We start from the raw sequence: 19,378 nt of genomic DNA, 5'->3' as shown, positions 1-19,378 counted from the left end.
AAAGGGGGTAAAGTACATAGGAAAAAAACCCCAGCTGGCACCACAACAATGCTGGGAGCTGTGGAATGTGTCTCTCATACCCTTCACCACACGTTGTCGGACCACTCATTTCCTGGTACCTCTGTTTGAAACCCACCCGGTGTGTTTTGCCCACCATCTTCATTCATTGTTTCTAGATTCCCACACTGGAAACCTGCCTGGTCAGGTGCCCCAAAGGAGACGGTTTGTATCGTAGCACAGGGTGGCTTCAGGAGAGAGGGGTGCCGGAGGAGGTCAGGTGGGCTGGGACAGCCATAGCCTGGCGTCCCAGCAGTGCCAAGGGTGCCGTGGGAAGGGGACGGGGGCTGCAGCCACTTCACCAAGCACCTGGCCCCCTCTGCACAGGGTTACAGTGCCCCGTGAGGACCATGGATGGGAGGAGGAGGCCGGTGCATCCCCTGTGCTGGGGGACCCAGGGCTGGGAGTGCAAACCCGGGCTCCAGCGAGGCACAGCGGGAAAGGTAGTGAGGAAGGCTGGTGGAGAGCAGGCCCCATAGGGTGCATGGACATGTGTCCAGGGTGCTGTTTTCTGGGAGACATGCTAATGAGCAGAGCTTGAAGATCTCTGCCATAGAGAGATGCTGCTGTAACAATGGCTTATTGCCAGGGATAACCACAGCCACATACCCCACATCCGCACCTGCCATCTCAGATGGGAGAAGCTCCGGGAGGAAACCCCCTGGGACACGGTAACGTGACACCCTCCGCTCCTGGTGCCTCCCAGAGGTGGACCCGCACAGACCCACATCAGGCCCCTCTGCCTTGCTGCACAGCCCGCACACCACTGCTCTTTCATGGCAGGGAGGAGTGCATTTGCCCCTGCAAGAGCTTCAGATGAGGATGCCAAGGCTTAGTGGAGGTGAAGCAAAACAAAACGTAAGCAACTTCAGTCTGGCAGCAGCATGGCTAAGGAGGAATTTCCACGAGCCACATTACCCAGTGCTGCTCATAGTGATGCTCAGGCAGGTACACTCTGCTGCCAGAGGAGAGCGATTTTAGCTGCATGGGGACTCCAGGTTATGCTCTGGACTGTGGCAGAGATGGGCCCCAGGTGATGCTTGCAGGTGTGCTATAAAGTCTTTGGTAGCTGCTGTTCTCATCGACCAAAGCAAGGGTTGCTGCTCCTCTGCACGACTCAGCAACAGGAAAGAGAAAAACCCATGAGTTTTCTTGCAGTCTGAAATTGGGAAGTCCCCTGACTTTAACAGTTCGTAGAGATGCTCCTTATAACCTTTCAGTCTTAAATTATCTTACTGCAGAAATCCTCACTCATCCCCTCCAAGATTTATAATGCAATAAAAGAAAAAGCAAGTTTGTGATTATAGAGGCTGTGCTTTGGTCATACAGCTTTCCTGCAGACCTGTGTTAGCAGGAAGATTTGGATGTGCCACTTGGCTACAAGTGGACATCTCAAAGAAAGTACAGAAAAAAATGAAGAATTTTCCATGAGATAGCGTAATTTATATTGCTTAACTTTACATAGCAGTAACTGGGTCATTTCACTTTGGGTAGAACCAGGAAGCTTTTATCTGAAATCTCTCCTGATCTCTAGAAACCTCAAAAATCTCTTCTATGGCCTGTAAGTTATGTTCAAGAGAAAACCAACAGAGATAACTTGGGTAAGAAGATCCCATGCACCGCACAGTGGGATGCATCACTACAGCTTGATGTGCATCACTACAGCTTCTGCTTGGCCCTACCCAGGTACCAGTCAGGCCACAGCAGGGAGGAGCAAGATGTCTTGGCCAGGTGGAGCAAGGCTGCCCCAGGTCACACTGCCACAGGAGGATGACTGGGAGTGCATACGGGTCGGTGCCTCTGATGCTGGCGTCTGTCTGGCTGCTCACATGGACTGCTACCACCATGCAGCTCTAGGATAAGATTTCTGGAAACGCTGGTGTTGCCATCTGAGAGGGGTTTCCAGCATCTGGCTCCTCCAGAGCTCAGCATGCTGGCCAAAGTGATCACTGCCACTTGTCCCACAAGGGCATGGGAGTTCTTGACCACATCCACGTCCCAGCTTGGATGGTGATAGACCATATCAAGTCCTATAGGTGACCTTGTTCTGGTGGTGAGGAAGATGAGAGCGGTCAAAGAGCTTGAGCATCATGCCAGGTCGCTCAGATGGGCTGCTCACTCCTTCTGATGCCAGTGCTCATGATGCCATGCCGCAGCTCCTTGTGCTCAGCAGGGCTGGTACAACTCCGGGGAGGGCTGTTGACGTGCAAGAGCTCTCAGGCTGCAAAGAAAGCCACACTGCATGAGGAGGCTCCTGGCAGCCAGGAATGAAAAGCCTGGTCCGTGGGTGTACTTCCCCATCTTGCTGCACCTTGAGGGTCTCCTTGGGGTGTTTTGAGGAGGGTGCTGTGTTCCAGTGTCAGGCTCAAGTCTAGACCAGGTGATGCAGTTTGCAGAGAGCAGAGCAAAGGCAACGGAGGCAGCAGAGGTCCGGGAAGCGATTTAGGGTCCTGTGCTTTGGCAGGGGATCTCCTGTACCCCAGGTTGTCCTCATGGTCCATTAAACACTGATTTCCCCTGTGTCCTCCTGTCCAGAAACGCGGTTTGTCTGGTGCGGGTGTTGCTGGTGGTGGCCCCGGGGGCCGTGCTCCGTCGGGTGCTTTCTAACGCTCTTTTTGCCGCCGTTTCAGGAAAGCTGTTCTAATGTTCTCTCTCCCTCTCCTTGTCCCTTTTCCTAGTCCCCACCAAAAGGTGCCACCATTCCCTACCGCCCAAAGCCCGCCTCCACCCCTGTCATTTTTGCAGGTGGTCAGGTAAGAGCCGACCCGCTTGCAGCCTCCACTGCCAACCTCAGCCTTTTACTGCAGCACCAGCCGCTGCCCGTTAGTGCACTCAGGTTTCTTGCCTTCTGACTTGCATGGTGTCATCCCATCCGTTGTGTCCCACAGCAGGTGGACTAAAAGCTCTTTGCAGAACCGCTGGAAGTTTGCAAACCCGGGCAGATGGCTTAGCTCTTGTGATGGCTGCTGGAGGATAAAGAAAAGGCCAGCCCAGGGAAACAGGGTGTTAGCTCTGCCAGGCACTCGTGCACCAAGAAAAGGCTGGAGTTTGCTTCATTAGACCCAAATTCAGTATTTGCCAAGAGTTACCAGTGTGGAGGAAAAAATGAGAAAAGCCTCATTGAAGAAGAGGCTGTGACCATGCTCTCACAGTGGCTGCAAGTGTTTATTTTCTGGCATCTCTAGTCCAATTAAAAATAACTTTGCATAGTTGTAATTGATCTGAGATAGGAAGGGCTCATCCCAGCTACTCCAGGACCATGCTGAGCCTCTGTTCAGGGCAGCCTCCATGAAAGGGTCATCCCCATCACTGGTGCTCAGCTGGTTTTGGGGTGCTGCTTCCCCCCAAAATGCCATAAGCTCTGCTGCAAACCTGGGTCTCAGCTCTGCCTGCAGGAGAGCCTGCATTGCATTGCCTTTGGTGACATTGCACAATTCTCAATCTGCAGCCTTGCAGTCATGATGTGGTATTTCTAGCGACCCTTGGGAAGCCATGGCAGATTTTTTTCTTTGCAGGATAACCATCACACGCACATGCCATGGGAGCTGGCGGTTGTTCTGCAAACAAAAATCAGCTCTCACAGCATGTGATTTATGAAACAAGCAGCTGAGCAGGCAGCTGCTTTTAAAGAGGGGACTTGAACCATTGCTTTTTCCACCTCATCTACCCACCTCGCCTCGTGACCGAGGACCTGCCTGTACATGCCACCATGCCGTAGTGCACCAGTATCTAGCAGGAGAGGTACTTTCCCAGGAGCTCCAGCAGCCACGTAGAGCCAGCACCAAAGAAGCTACAGCTGATGCCATCCAGAGCAGCTCCACACGAGTTATTTTGTTTCTCCCCAACCATAATAAATAGCAGAAGGACAAACTTAGGATGGGAGCAAAGCCCAAAGCACAGGTTATTTCAGGCAGCGTGCTGAATTAGCATCTTTTAGTCATTGCCAGCATCAGGAGGAGTGTGTCATTTGGTCTGGAAAGCCATCCTGGAAAAGAGCTTTGAGTCCAGCTGCTTGGTGAACTTATCTTCTCAAAAGGGAGAGTAAAATGGAGGTAGTGTTTCTCCTGCTGGCGAACAGTTGGTGTCTTGCACAGAAGTGACATCGTGGGAAGAAGCAAGCGTCTCTGAAATGAGAGCTCTTCCCTGCCGCCCCTGAGGGAGCACTGGTGAGCCCCTTGGCTCTGCCCAAGGGGCGGCAGGGGGCGGGTGGGCAGAGGACAGCAGGTGACAGTCAGTGGTACTGCAAGATGCTTTGGGGTGGGTTGAACCTGCAGGAGCTCAGCAGGCTGAGGGACACAGTGGCCAATGGCAGCTGCCAAAGCGTTCAGCTGTGTTGTCCATGTGCAATGTCAGCCTCTGAGGAAAGCTGGGTGTCACACAGGCGGGTGCTGTCAGAGTTGGGTTGCATCTGTCCAAGACACCATCCTGCCTTTAATTACTTTTTTCTAATCAATTGTTCTAATCAAAAAACAATGACCAAATTAAACTGCCAGGAAAGAGTGAACTTTTTAGAGCAACCTCTGCCACATCCTCACGGGCACACCAGTCCCCATTGCACCGGGATGTCAGCAGGCACTGGGACTGCTGTTTCTGCGTGCGGGGCTTTGCCTCCTTCCTCCTCCAGGATTTTTGGGGTTTCCTCACACAAAGCGCTTTGCTGTTTGCAAACAACGTGGCGAATTTGCAGGAGGTTCAGAGTGTTTTTTTTCTTTTTCTTGGCTATCTTTACTCTCCCTTTTTAAAGTGTTATCCGTCTCTTTTGCCATTTCTTTCAGAATCATCTGAATAATATGTCAACCAGTGAGACACGTTTTGCTAGTTGGTTAGGTCCAAAATATTGGGCTCTCTAGTGTCTGGCTCTTTACCCACAGCAGTGCTTATTGTCAGGTTATTTACAAAAGAGAAGGAATTGCTACAAACAATGGGAAAAACACTAAACAATTTGCCTAGCAGGCATTTGCATGGATTTGTCAGTTATTGCTGGTGAAAGGCATTGCAGTGCAGGCAGCCTGTCCCTGAGCCCTCACCACACTTGGTGAGACATCAGCACCAGCTGGCTTTCTGCATGGCAATGCCTTTCCCCCCAGCAGGGCACTGGAATATACTGGGTAGATGTAAAGCATGTTGAGAGTTGTGCACCTGAAAATGTGGAGAGACTCACTGCACTGGCTTGCTTTCTAGGATCATGTTTAGGTGCAGAGGGCAGTGGTGATGTTACTGTGCATCCGCTACACAGATAATTCTGGTGTGATGAATACGTTTTGTACAGCGAAGCCCAGTCTTCCCACTCCATGCACTTCTGGCACCTTTAAAGAGCTGTTTCCTTCCTTTTGGAAAAGCCAAACTGAGCCCAAGCCCTTCAAGCTAGGTAGCTCAGCGTGCTCTGGCTTTGATCAGAGGGGTACGTCTCCATCCCGCCCCAAGGACTTGCTGCCCCTGCAAATTTAATGCAGCACAGGGGGGCTCTTTCCCTGGGCTAGCCAGGGGGGTGTGTGGGGCAACTGCTCACTGCACGGAAAGTGCTTCCCTCATCCCCTCCAGCCTCAAAATTAAGCTGGTTAAGTCAAAATTCAAGATCCCACACCCCGATTTCACCAGCACGGGGTCCTGGCCAGAGCAGGGTGGGGGCTGAGCTCCTCTTTAGCCCCTGCATTCACAACATTTACCCCATGTCAGGCAGAAAGGAGCAAAGCCTGGGGAGGGCAGTCCCTGCGGAGGCAAAGGGCTTTGCTGCCATCTCCTGCCAGCCCTAATAATGTCTGTTTTTTTCTTTTGCAGGCCTATACAATTCAGGGACAATACGCTATTCCACACCCAGATGTGAGTTTTACCCTAATTTTTCTTATACCCTTTTATGTCACCTGCATGCTACTGTTAATTCACATAATATTAATATTAGACAATAATATTAATAGCATATTTTCAAAGTAACTGGCCGTGTGTAGTATCTGTAATACCTTGAACAGCCTTTTAACCTGTTAGCACTAAACTTTATTAATTCTGAGGACTTGGCCTGATGCTAAATTGTTTGCATTGTTCAGTGCTATCCCTTTGTTTTGAGACAAACCATACTCTATGCATTTTGTGCCTCAAAATGATCAAAACGCACAAAGAAAGGGAAAAAAAAAAAAGACTTTCCCCTCTGTTTCCCCCCTTATCCTTAAGTATTCATAAGCCAAGGGCTTATTCATAAGCCAAGGGCCTTGGTGGGGTGGGGAGAAGCCAGAGCTCCAGCGGTGCATGGTTTCTTGCTTGAAGCTTGGGCAGGGGGATGTGCCTTTATGGGGGTCCTCCTCTGGCTGACTCGGAAGCAGGCCCTGAGGCTGGGCAAAATGCCACCTACATCCCCCAGAGGGATGGAGAGGCTGCCCGCCACACTGCTGGGTCTCACCTTGCTGATGGCTCTGTGCCTCCCCACGGGAGCTGGACCCCAGACTGAAGCAGTCACGCTGGGTTTGACGGCTGTCTCGCTGGGTTTGGCTCTCTGTTGCCCCGGGGGGGGCATCGTGGGCACAGTCCCTGGTCCCTGCTTCGTCTCGCGCTCCTTGGTGTGGAGACAGGTGCCGCTAAGGCTTGCAGCACAGATAGATTTTGCTGATGCTCAGATCCTCCTGCTCGTGCCAGGCTCCCGTGCCTTGGGTGGGTCAGGGAGCCACAGCATGTTTGCAGGGGGATGTGTAGGGAACATCTGCTGGCATGTCTGTGCATGAAACTACCAACAGAAATAGAAAATGAGTCTATTTTAAAGGATTTCTCTATCAAAAGCAGCAGTGAAGCACTGCAATGCCAGCAGCTCCTTGCCGGCAGCAGACAGCTGCTCAGCTTCTGGGGTTGTCACGGCTGACGTGCTGGGGAGCTCTTGCAAAAAGCTGGGATTTTCTAAATGCATTTCAGTGGGGATAAAATACCCAGCGAGTCCCATTGCAGAGGCCCCTTCTTGCTGGCACGCCTGTGAGTCGGATCCGTAGTGGGAGCTGAGCACAGTGTGCCGCTCTGGGGATACGGCTTAATTGTAAGCGGCGTGGTCTGGGTGGAAAGCCCTCTCCAGCCATCCCACACACAGGAAGAGTTTGACATGGCTCAGTATTCCTCTTTCTGATGGGTGCATTGGGTATTAAATCATGGGATTACTTTTTGCATAATTTAGAACAGAGCAAGGCTGTTCGATACCATGAATGCACGCTCCCCATGGGAATGATTAGGTGTTGTAGACTGGATTTTGATCTTAGGAGCAGTGATTTCACCCAATTTAGTGGAGGCCAGGCTTTGGCTTTCCATGTGACACCAGTATGCGTGTACTTTGAACAGCCTGCTGTGATGGTTGCTCAGAAATATTCATAATTGTGTGCGCTTCACTTTTGCTCCCTAAGTGGAATATAAATAAACACACCTGCATATTTAGAGAGCATAGATCAATATATTCTTTGTCCCAGTTTCCCTTTGCAAGTGGTGGCGACAGCTTAGAGCGTTGTCCTTGTTATTATACTCCTCTGTTTGACAGGAATAAAATACATTTAATACATTTGCTGGCTGCACTCTGCCCTACTCCCAGCAGATTTGCTGAGACCTGGAAAAGGTTGTTTGTGTGGGGGCCACATGCTCCATCCTTACTCTTGTAGCTCTCTCACAAGGATCGGTCATTTAAAACACTGCTCAGTGCAGAAACCAATCTTGAATGTGATTTTAGGGCATTGCCCTCACTCTCACAGGTATCTGTGTTTAGCAGATGCCTTTTGCAGACCCGTGGCTGCAGAGTGGTCAGAATTTTGAATGCCAAAGCTAAAATGCAAGCTCCTGTCTTGATGTTCTCCCCTGGGGAAAAAACCCAGGTCAGTAGGAGTTCTGGCTTATGAAGGGCTTCAGCATTGCTCGGGCACTCATAAGCCGTTCAGGATGTGGTGTGTAACTACCTGCTTTCACAAAATTTGCAGTGGGAGATGGAAGGACAGCGGTGGCAGCTGGGAGTCAGGGGCATTTGGGAGTGAAATAAATGTCAAGGACAGGAAAGCTCCCCAACCAGGGCACCGCTTCTGGGTACGCACCAGGCTGGCAGCCGATGAGATGTAACCAGGCATTACTGTGGGTGCCTAGCGATGCTTGGCGTGACTGTATGTTGGTCCCAGCGCTGCTGTCCTGCCCTGTCCTGTCCCTCCCAGCAGCGCCAGTGGAGGAATTCCCCTCTGGTCTGCGTGGAAAACCAGAGTTTGAAGAAACGGTCTCAGGTTTTTGCGTTCAGTGTTTTCCAGGAAACGGGAGAGGAGGTATTTCATGCACTGCAAGTGTTCACATAACACCTTTCACTTTAACACATAAAGTGTGTTAAAGGATGGCATGGTCATCCTCTCCTCTTGCAGGCTTTTTTTCATTGCTGTAATTATGGGTGTTTGCTAAATACCACTATCCAAACTATGTCTTAAAAATCTGCTAGATCAGCATTAGAAAGGCGCATGGTTGGAGCCCGAGGGGCTCTGCCTCCCTGGTGCTCTTCAGCAGTGCCGGCAAAGAGGCATGAGGTCTCATCTGGAGTCCTGCCGGTGGGACCGGTTGTAACGAGGAGTTCCGCAAACAGGGTGTGCCTGGGCTTAATTTTTCTGTAGAAAACAGGAAAGTTCTTAAATTAAAAAGAAGTGGATGCTGATGTCCCTGCTACCTGCAGGAGCAATGGCGTGCCCAGTCCTATCCATAGCTGACTGTGTTTCGTCAGGAACGCTCTGTAGGCTGTCTTCGGCTTATTTTCAGTGCTGCACAGGGAGATGTGCGCAGGCGCCTCTTCTCACAGGGCGGTGAGACCTCTCCGCCGAGTTGGCGGAGGCTGGAAGTCCTCACACCTCTGCCGGGCAGGGCTCCCTCGGGTACCTCTCCGGGGACTTGCAGATGTTTCTCCTCCCCACTGCTGCCCTCCAGTCTCTCCCACGGTGCGCTCAGCCCCCCAGGTCTGCTCTCTCCAGTGCTTCCCCCTCACTGCTGCCAGCCAGACTTCCCCGCGCTCCCTCCCCAGCCATGCTGCAGGAGCAAGGAGGTTTTTGAGTATTGTTTTCCCCCAAACGTGGAAATTGTAACTCCTGCCTCTCCCTCGCCAGGGAGGGGATGGGTGCAACCAACGGTTTGTGTTTGGGGGATGATGTGATCCTGGCAGGCCTCTGAGCACCTGTGAAATAGATAAAGACCCTCCCTCCTGCTCACTGCTAGACTTCAGCTCAGTTTGTTTTGTTTTCTTTTGTTTTGTTGTTTGTTTTTTTTTTTTTAATATGGAGCAGTAAAACAGAGCACAAAATGTATTCCAAAGTCCTCTATGCAACCACTTCCTGACGGGGCACGAAAACCCACCTGGCACAACAAGGGATACAAGGATCTGAAATACCTACTGGTCATGGCTGAAGCCCATATTTCCATGCACTGCTAAGGAGCTTGAACTCGTAACGAGCTGACGTTAAGAGCCGCAGTTTGTCCGTCTCCCAGAGACGTTTCCCATCCGAGGCGCAGCACAAGAGCGGCTTCAGCAGCACAAAGAGGTTCTTCTGGCTGCTGGCACATGATGGCCACCAGCCTGGCAGTGCCTTTCAGATGGCTCCTCTGCTCTAAAGCTACCCTGAAACGAGCAGCAGCCTCTGGTTGCAGGTTGCGAAGCCTGGGAGGGGAAGGCAGCGGCTGGAAGCACCGTAGAGAACAGCCCTGGCGCTGCTGCAGCAGCCGGCCGTGCGCTGAGGCGGCCGCTCACTCACGGCGAAGGAGCTGAACCGTTTGACGAGGGGCGGAAACTAAGAATGGGCTTCGTGCTGGTATCGTACTTCAGACCCTGACCAAGCATTTCTGCAAAAGATTTGGGCTTTATTGCATTTTACCCAGGCCAAGTCCTTCTGCTAATGTTTTTGCCATGTCTCACCATGGCTTCCTGGTTTGTTTTTTTTTTTTCTTTTCTTTTCTTTTTTTTTTCTTCCATTATAATTTTGTTCTTGATTTTCGGTGTGACTTGTTGTACTCTATGACAATAACCTTCTTAGCTCTAATGTCCCTCCTACCCCTCAGCAGTTGACCAAGCTCCACCAGTTGGCTATGCAGCAAACCCCCTTTACTCCCCTTGGACAGACCACCCCCGCTTTCCCTGGTACGTACCCACACGCCCTTTCTAGATATCCTTCTCTTCTTACCTGTAGAGTTTCTCTCTCTGTCTAAACTCGTGCTATTTAATGGAAACAGGCAGGGCAAGCAAAACAGAAGTTGCAATGTCCACAGGGAAAGGTTAACAGGGAGACAGGATGGACGTTTGGGAGTTACAGTCATCACGGGTGAGCTCTCAGCCATTATCTGTGCACGCCTGGACTGCTCCTGCGAGCCGCACTTAACCTTGCTACCAGCTTTGCTGGCTTTCCCAGCAGAAGCGGTGAGCGCCAGTCTCCCATCCTTCCCTGCCCAGAGGAGGTAGCATCCCCTGCTGTGCACAAATCCGGACCCCAGTGGGACATCCCCACTTTCCCAGGGCGAACGGCTCAGCACCAGCCGGGGATGCTGCCCCAGTGTCTGTGGGGAGTGGTGCCGAGCCGGGCAGGATGGCACCCGTGTGCTAGGGAAAACGATGGGAAGGAGCTGCAGCTGTAGGGAGCCGCGTTGATGGGAGGACAGCCAGCCCCGGCGTGGCTCAGCAGCCTTGTCCCCAAGGCTGGCGTTGCAGTTAATGGTGACCTGGGAAGCAGATAGAGCGCAGGGGATGGAGATACTTAAAGTACCTTTGTTTACTCGGTAGTCAAAGTGCCAGTTGGAAATGCCTTTTCTGACAGTATGTTCATCATATTTTGAGCTTCCTAGATGAAGTGACATTGCTTATCTCCTTGAAGGCAAAAGCATTAAACCTGTTTCTTCTTTGCTCTTCAGGAGAAAAGCTGCCCTTACATTCCTCCGAAGAAGCTCAAAATCTGATGGGCCAATCATCAGGTAAAATACAAAGATACAGGGAAATAAGCAGGCTTCTGTTGAAATACATTTCTTAAATAGGACTGTGCCATTGTTGTGCTCCTAGATAAATAGTGATATTTGTGGAGAAGATGGGAGGTTTTCTTGGTTGGCAGGGAGAGACTGGGGAGCACTGTGCCTGCCATTCTCCTTTGTACAGCATGTCAAATGAAAAATGTCTGGAGTTTATTGCCTAGGTTTTTGATGTTTGCATATAACTGCCATCCATGTAACAGAAAGATGTCAGAGTCATTGCCCTTATTCTCTTATTTGATTTTGTATAACCTTTGCTCAGAACAGTAGAAAAATGCCTGTGGCAAGGGAAACAAGACACAATTTTAGCCATCTCTAAGCCATTCAGAGTGAGCTGCATTTTTAGTGGGGCAGGACCCTGAGGAGCCAAAGCATGTCTGTAATCCTGGAGAAATTTTGATGTCAAATGTCCCTCACATGCATTCATATGTGCTGAGCATGCTTATCTTTTATAACCTACCATTGCTTAGAGGAGTTATCCTAAGACCTGGAGGTTCATAGGTGATGTGAGCCAGACCTCCTTTGGATGTACCTGGGGCACACGCATGCTCTGCGGCCAGCTGAGGTGCATCACATGTATGCCTCAAAAGAGTTTGGGGACATCTCCTAACTATGAAAGCAAATGTAGCCCAAGTAAATTGATCCCACAAGACTAAAGCAAAAAAAAATTCATGATACCAACCTCCACAGCCTTCTTTTTTGCATGCACTGCTTTGCCCTTTGCAATCACCCATGGGACTAATCCTGCCCTGGCCCCCCTGCATAACAGCCGTGGGGACTGCATGTGCATATCAGAGAAGGAGGGTCTGGTATGCCCAAGTAAACAATCTCCAGGTAATGGAGAAGGATGTGGCCATTCCTCGATGGCCATGATGATGCAGGGGGTGATGCAGTACCATGGCACCGCGTGCCCCAAGTGCTTTTAGCAGCACCTGTGGCATCTGAGCCTGGGGTGGGGAGCCCTATCTATGAATCTGAAGAGCCCAGCCTGCATTTCCAAAGACCCCTGGGTGCCTCAGTGTTGCTCTGAGCCCATCCCCAGTGCTCTGGTATCTTCAGAAGACATTTTCTGCCATACTCAAGCTGCTACTGAGCTGAGCCTTGTAACGCATGGCTGAGAGGTGGGGACATCTGCACCCTGGGGGACATGTCTGCGTTAGGTGCAGTACCTCTTGCCCTAGACTGCGAGGAGGCTTGGTGTGAAAGATGGTCTGGGGCTGGTAAAATGTCTCTTCGAGTGCAGTGTGTATAAAGTCAGCATTAAGCATTGTAAAACTGTGGGCTGTGTAAAACCTGGACAGGAGCTGTTTTGTGCAGGCTTTGGCATTATTGCACCCAGCAGGGGTGAAGGAGGGTGTAGGGCTGCTGAGTGGAGGATTTGCATCCCCATTCCTTGCGTTTCTGTGTGCTCCTCAGTGAAAAATGTGGTAGGGAGACCTCCTGCAAGCAGGTGCCTGGGTGGTGTACCCAGGCGTTGCATCTCGGTAAGGGAGGCGTATGTGGGAAAGCACAGGAATCATGCAAGAGCAAATCAAGGATACCTGATGTTCTCCTTTCTAGGGGTGATGCTCAAATGAGATTGCAACCTAAGGCTTCATTTTAGTATGTTAGAAATCTTGCTTTGACAGTGCTGGTACCCAAACCGACATCAGGTCAGACCTGCTGGGTTTTAAAACCTGGGCAGCTGTTGCTGGCAAAACTGGATGGGAGCTCCTCTTCCACGCTACAGAGAGCCTCAATGGAAATGCAGACCATCAAAACTTGGCCATTGTTTGGAGGAGTTGCTCAGCATGGTTAAGGCAGCAGCATAGTGCCATGCAGTGTGAGAAGGCCCTGCTGGACTGGGTGACTAGGAATTCAGTGCTGCTGCTGTCTTGTGTTGTAGTAGCCCAGCACTTCCAGTCTCCTTGTGCTTCTTTTCTCTGCACCCCCTTACTCTGCACACACTGCTCTTAAAAGCCTTCCTTGGTAGTTCATATCATATGGATAAGGGTTTTTTTGAGGTTACTGCAAACTCCTGTTAGCCAGTAGACAGCTTCTGTCTGGCAGATTTGCAATAGGACATCCCTGCTTCAGCATTGAGGTGATTTAATATGGAAACTTGTGGGAGAGGCAGGCTTCAGCGTGGCCTAGGAGCATTGTGACATGCTGTCCTCTTGCCTCTGGAGCTGCACACAGAGGGTAGCCTGCTGGCTGTGTACTGTTTGCCATGCTTTACCTTGAGAGTAAGAGGGACCATGAGTCCCGGGTCCAGCTAGCGTGCATGTCTTAGCAGTCTGGCTTAAATTCAGCGTGCAAGTCTGTGGGGCTTTCACTTGCACAGTTCTTTGCAGGCTGCCCTGTGCTTAGCACCACTGGATCCCCTGGGGAAACTGGTTTTGGGGCGCCAAGCTGCTGTTGTAACCAAGCAGCTCTGCACTGCTGTGTCCAGAGAGGGCTGGAGGGTGTGTGGACAACCCTCCCGCTGGCAGGCTGTCTGCCTCTAGGGTTAGGTTTCCCAGCCAGCAGGTTGTCTGCTGCTGTGTGGAGGAGGGAAGGTGCTTTTCCCACCTCTGTCAGACCCTCCCCAGCGATGCTGCAACCTTGCGCTGTCACACACCCTCCTCTGAAGCCATTCCCAGTGGGAGGATGGAGGGTAGGAAGCAAGGGACTCATGGGGCAGCACCTGCAAGGCCAGCTCGAGGGATGTAGTGGAAGGTGGGACCCAGCTCCAGAAGAGTCAGGTAGCAACTGTCTTCCTCCTCCTTGTACCAGAGTGTGTGATCCCCTTCCCCTCCCAGCCCCGGAGCAGGACGCAGCCTTTGCAGTGTTGACTGTTGCGGGAAAGCAGCGGAGCTCCACCATGCTGCCTCTGCAAGCTATAACCATTTTCCCTTGCATATGCCCAGGTTTGGATGCCAGTCCCCCGGCCAGTACTCATGAACTCACCATTCCCAATGATGTAAGTAAATCCAAGTGCTTCCTCGGCATGTGTGTGTGTGTGTGTATAAGCAGCAGGCATATGACTTTGTTAAATATGTTTAGAGGTGCTCCTTCATCAGGTTCACTCATGCCATGTGCAGCCTGTTGAAGATCAGCCTGCAGCATAACATCACCCATTGGACTTTACCCCACTGGTAGCTTTCCTAGGTACAACCCTCCTTAATGCTCCTTTTCCCTTTCCAGGTGAACTCAGTGCTCATGAACCATGCCCAGTTGACAGCACTGGGAAGGGGAGAGAGCTCCCAAGCTGGCCCTGATTAAACTATAATTGCTTAATCTAGCTCAAGCATAGTTACTGTGGGTGGTGGTGAAGAAGAGGTAAGTAAATAGTGTTTCTGATGCCACAAAGAGCCACACAAGCATCTGAAGGACGGTGTGTCTCACCTTAGTACGAGTGGCAGGCAGCTTTTGGGTCTTACAGATGGAGGCATCGTGGTAAAGTGGATGTTGGACTGGGATGTTCACTGGGAGGAGGCTGGAGTCACGCTGGGCACTGAGCGGTGCGAGAAAGGTTGCTTGGGGATGCTTAGGTGGGAGGAGGTGGGATGGAGAGCCTAACACAGCCGGCACCTGGATCCAAGGGTTTCACTTGCTTCTGGACTGGCCTACCAGTTTCCATGAGTTGATAACCAATGGGCACTCAAATTAGGATCAGGGCAAGCGGAGGGATGATTTCCAGTCTCTGTCCCTGTCTCCATCACCTACAAACACCTTCAGCCCATCCTCATCAGGAGTTTCTGGATCGGGTCTGGCAGCTGTTGCGACTTCTTCCTGCTGTTCACCAACACGCAGCAGTGCAAGGGAAGGGCAGCGAGCCTGGCTGCGGCTGCCAGGCACCTCGGCTCCTCCAGGGCGCTTGTGAGGCCTCCTTCCACCCAAGAGATGTGGCAGTGAAACAGCTTCTGAGCATCTGCCAGCTGAAGCCCTCAGAGATGCTTCACCCTGGGGTCAACCCGCTGCAGGAGGGCTCTGCAGAGGAACCTGTGGGAGATGGCAGCAGGGCTGATCCCGGGTCTGCTTCTGTCCATCCAGCGAGGAGCCCCCTCCGGCAGGCTGCAGGGAGCTCTGCAAGCACTCCTGAGGTTACCACAGCCATGTCTGTCAAGTGTGGGGGACTGTGGCCCTGGCATCAATGAGAGCATCTTCAGGAATATCAAGTGACCCCTTGGAAAGGGGCCTTTCCTCCCCTTTAACGTGCTGAGGGACCCACCATGGGACCCGCCATGGGATCCGGAAGCACCCAGAGCGTTCGCTTACTAAAAGCCCGGCTCTCATCAGGCCTGCACAGTGTTAAGTGTCATCGCCTGCATCTTTCTGCCTGCTGAAAAATACCTCTTCAGTTCTGCTTCCTGTCGTTTTGAAGGCTCTTAACTTCTCATTCCCACCTTCCCAGGAAGCAGAGGACAGGTTTGGGTTTTGTAAGGCAAAGGGCCTACAGGTGTGTTTTAGTGGTGTAGATCAGCTTGTGGTTGTGCTGCAGAGAGAGGAGAGTTGGAGGAAAGCTGATGATGGAATTCATCTTGTCACTCCTCTGACTGTCAGGAGAAACTTGAACAATGTGCAGAGATGCTTGGATGTTGCTGAACATCTCTCCAAATAGGTTTGGCTCCTCGGGGCTCTCCAGCAGGTTCTAGCTGTAAGGGATTTTCATTTGCTGAAGCATCTCTGAGTTATTTCTGTGCAGTGAAGACCAGGCTGGGTGGCTGTTGGGCTGAACATCATGCTGCAGCCCCTGAGATAGTTGATACCCTTCCAGCACTGCAGTGGGGTGTATATTCAGGTCTGTATGGGACAAACCACTAAGGTAGCCCCATAGTCTGACAACAGGACCAGTGAAAATTTGAAGGAGTAGTTGTCTCCACTTCTACAGTGACAGAAATCTAGCAGCTGCCAAAATTAATGTCCCACATATAAAATTCCCAAGTGCAACCTTGGAAAGGAGCTCAAATGCTGATGGCCAAGAAAGGTATACAGAAACACCTCATGCCTGTGCTGGTAAAGCTGAACATCTTGATATATGTTACCAAGGTGCGGAGGTGCTTCAGGGAACCATAGTTTGATGCACAAATGAGTGAAAGCAAAGATGAAGACCATTGAGGAAATTCAAGCCATTGAGGACCATTGAGGAAATTGAAGGGGCAGGCAACTGAGGAAATTCAAGCCTCCAGCTGGCTCTAATTTTTTCATGAGAGTGTGAAAGACATGTTTTTAAGTAGGATTCTCCTCTTCTGCTGGTGCCACGGCCACATGGTGCTCTCCTGTCAATGGTGTGAATGCCAGTGAGCCCTTGCATTGCACTGAAAGAGCTGAAGTAGGTAACAGAGGCAGCAAGGGTGTCCCAGCAAGATAGAAGAAGTCTGGGATGGGGTGAACAACATGAAGCTATCAATGATGTGTGGCTGCATCGGCTGATGAGGGGGTACTTGGGGTTGGGCCGTCCCCAGGGAAGGCAGCAGGCTTGTTTTCTTCTAGTAACGCGCCCTGTATAACCATCTTCAGGTTCGCTGTGATTAGTGAGGGGATAAGTGCGGAGCACAGTCTGAAACGTGATTTATTCCCATCCTTAGACCCTTGCAAAACAGGGACCAACTATTAGACCATGAAAATTATTATTACTGAAATGAGCCCAGTATAATGCCTCATCCTTACTGAAGCCCTCTGAGATGCCAGACATCATGTGTGGATAATTGAAATTTGCCCCACGAAGAGCAGAGCAGGGCAGGCTGCTGGATGTGTCCTGGGAGGACTGTGCTCCCATGCAGGTGGGAGGCTGTCCCTCTCCTGTTTTCATGAGCATTAAGGTCACTCGTGCTCCAGGGCAGAGGGAGGAGGGCTTCTGGCCAGCATCGTGCAGTTGTGCTCGTGTCCTGCCGGTGGCCGGTGGCTGCCAGAGCTGCTGCTTCTCAGACGTTCCCTCCGTGCTTTTTTTCTAGCTAATAGGCTGCATAATCGGACGCCAAGGGACCAAAATCAATGAAATTCGGCAGATGTCAGGAGCGCAGATCAAAATCGCCAATGCCACGGAAGGGTCATCAGAGCGCCAAATTACCATCACAGGAACCCCTGCAAACATCAGCCTCGCGCAGTACCTCATCAACGCCAGGTGAGACCCCCCAGCCGAACTCCACCACCTCCCACCACGGCCGAACACATCCTGCCAGTGTGGTGGGAGCAGCACTCGCTCCTGGCACCGCAGGCGAGGAGGGGCTTCCTGAGGCCAGCTGGGATGGATGGTGGCTTGCTGAGACCTCTGAGTGGGGACCAGACGTCACCAGCAGGACCTCTGACCCCACTAGTGCTTTGCTGGGGACCGGGAGATGCTTCGCTGCCAGTGGAGCAGCCGCGGGTTGCACCGGTCGCCTGCCCACCTGTCACCCTCATTCGAGGATTTTGTTCGTGGGTGGGCAAAATTGCTGCTGTCTTTCCATGTGGACAAGGCAAGGGACGGGGACGGGGACAGAGCTGAGCTGGTGGTGCGGAGGCATCACCTGGGACCTGCTTTCTGGGATCCCAGCATCGCTTGTTGCTGCCTCAGAGCCTCTTCCGTGTGCTTCCAGGCCTCCCAAAGGCTTTCCTCCATCCAATGAAAATAATCAGTCCAATGAACGCAAGACATGGGAACGGCCTGATTGCTTCCTTTTCATGCTAAAAAGCTTGGCGCATCAGGCCTTTGCAGGGGCTGAGTGCTCCTGACGATGCCTCCAGCTGGGGTGCGATGCTGCCCGTGCCGTGGCGGACCGGCGGTCCAGCAAGGGACTGCGAGAGGAGTGTATAGGGGAGGCATAGCTGGAGAGGGGTGGGGGACCAGCTCTGTGCTGGCGGTGAGCCGTGTCCGGGGTGCTCACGCAGACCTGTATGCCTGCATCTACAGACTCGTGGTTGGGGAGCTTAAGGGGAGACAGGGCCTTTCGCTGGCTTCACGCGTGCCTGGCACAGCTGTGCAAGCTGAGGCCATCTGCCTGTCCATGCCCTCTGCCACGGGCAGAGTTGGTGCCATGCCAGACTGCCACCAGCCCAGGATGTGTGCGGCTGAGGGAGGCTGCTGGCAGGGTCCTGAGGATGGGGGGCTGTTGGCAGTGACTCTGACGTTCGTTGGAGTGTGGACTAGGAGCACCAGTGAGGTCTGTATGTGCTTTCTCCTCCTTGCACCCAACCCACCTCAGCCCCAACCTGCAACAGACCTCCACCATCCCATCCTGCCCCGCTGTCCTGCTGCCCACACCCATGGCATCTCTCCAGCCTCTCAGGAGAGGGACAGGGCCAGCCCCGTGCCCACAGGCGTAGCTGAGCAGCTTTCCCTGTAGCTCCTTGAAAATCCTCCCCACCTCCTGAGACAAGAGAAAGAAAAGAAAAACGAGTGGCTCTTCGTTACTGGGAAGGGCTGGCTGAGCTGCAGCCTGTGCTGTGGCGGAGGCAGAGATGACCCAATGGGGGGGCAGGATGGGCATAGCTCAGCCTCTCCCATAGTTTCAAAAACCAGAACAAAACGAAGAAGCCAGAGGAGCTGGAACAGCTGCCTGTCCTGCATGGGAGGGATGCTGGTAGAAGAGAAGCCGTGTGCTGGGATGTCTCCTGCCAGCACCCCTGCTGGGTGGCACCTCTGCCACAACGCAGTGCCAGGGACGGGCACTACCTGGCAGGAGCGATGAGAGGGGAAGTCAGCCAGCCATTGAGCTAGCTCTATGCTCCAGCCCCTCATGCCCTCCACTGGGACCCCCAAGCCCCATGCGCTCAAGCCACCCAGTGATGCTCTGCCCCCCGTCTGAGCGGGGCGTAGGCAAGAGGAGGAGCGCTGCCCTGCAGGGTCTTCATTTTCTTTTCTGCTCCAGATATTAAGTGCTTGTTTTTGTCTTCCTCCCACCCCTCTCTCTGCCCCTGTCTATTCTAGGCTGACGTCTGAGGTCACTGGAATGGGCACACTCTAATTTCCACCCACCATCCTCCACTCCGCACCACCCGACCCTCTCCAGCCACCGGCACTCCACCCAGCCTGTACTGCCTGTACATTTACCGTCTTCCCTTTGCCTCCACAGATACTCTTTTCTTTACTAATGAATATATATATATATATATATAAAAATACACATGCATATGCACACAGTGGAACGTTTCTTTACGAGCTCCTTACTGTGCTCCTGAGGCTGCTCCCGAACTCTTTGGTTATGGTCCTTGTTTTCAGCGTATGGTGTTATTACTTCATCTGCTTTTCGGAGTAGGAAGGGGGGGTTGGTTTTTTTCTGCTGGCAAGACTTCAGAAGATGACGGGGTCTCTAGTGTCAGTCTAGCGTAGCTACTTACACGTTTGAGTTGACGTTGGCGGTACTTGCTGTAGCCTATGGACGTGTGACGCCGCTCAGAG

General features: G+C 52.1%; 1 protein-coding gene across 8 annotated transcripts in view; it reads left to right on the top strand.

Annotated features, from left to right (window-relative positions):
- Positions 1–18,944, top strand: part of PCBP3 (poly(rC) binding protein 3) — a gene marked incomplete at both ends in the record, with an annotated part of 41,390 nt that extends 22,446 nt beyond the window's left edge. The window contains 7 exons of one of the 8 annotated variants that reach the window (XM_082311686.1): positions 2,736–2,810; positions 5,836–5,877; positions 10,084–10,162; positions 10,927–10,986; positions 13,926–13,978; positions 16,953–17,122; positions 18,908–18,944. In XM_082311686.1, the coding sequence (XP_082167812.1) occupies positions 2,736–2,810; positions 5,836–5,877; positions 10,084–10,162; positions 10,927–10,986; positions 13,926–13,978; positions 16,953–17,122; positions 18,908–18,944 (516 nt within the window). Of the gene's footprint in view, positions 1–2,735; positions 2,880–5,835; positions 5,878–10,083; positions 10,163–10,926; positions 10,987–13,925; positions 13,979–16,952; positions 17,123–18,907 lie in introns of all 8 variants that reach the window. The other 7 variants (XM_082311688.1, XM_082311685.1, XM_082311684.1 and 4 more) reach the window with 7 other exon arrangements.
- Positions 18,945–19,378: the final 434 nt, after the last annotated feature.

This window comes from Platalea leucorodia (assembly GCF_965183815.1).
Source record: "Platalea leucorodia genome assembly, chromosome: 5".
Taxonomy (NCBI): domain Eukaryota; kingdom Metazoa; phylum Chordata; class Aves; order Pelecaniformes; family Threskiornithidae; genus Platalea; species Platalea leucorodia.
The sequence above is the reverse complement of the archived record's forward strand: the minus strand, read 5'-3'. Positions and strand labels throughout refer to the sequence as shown.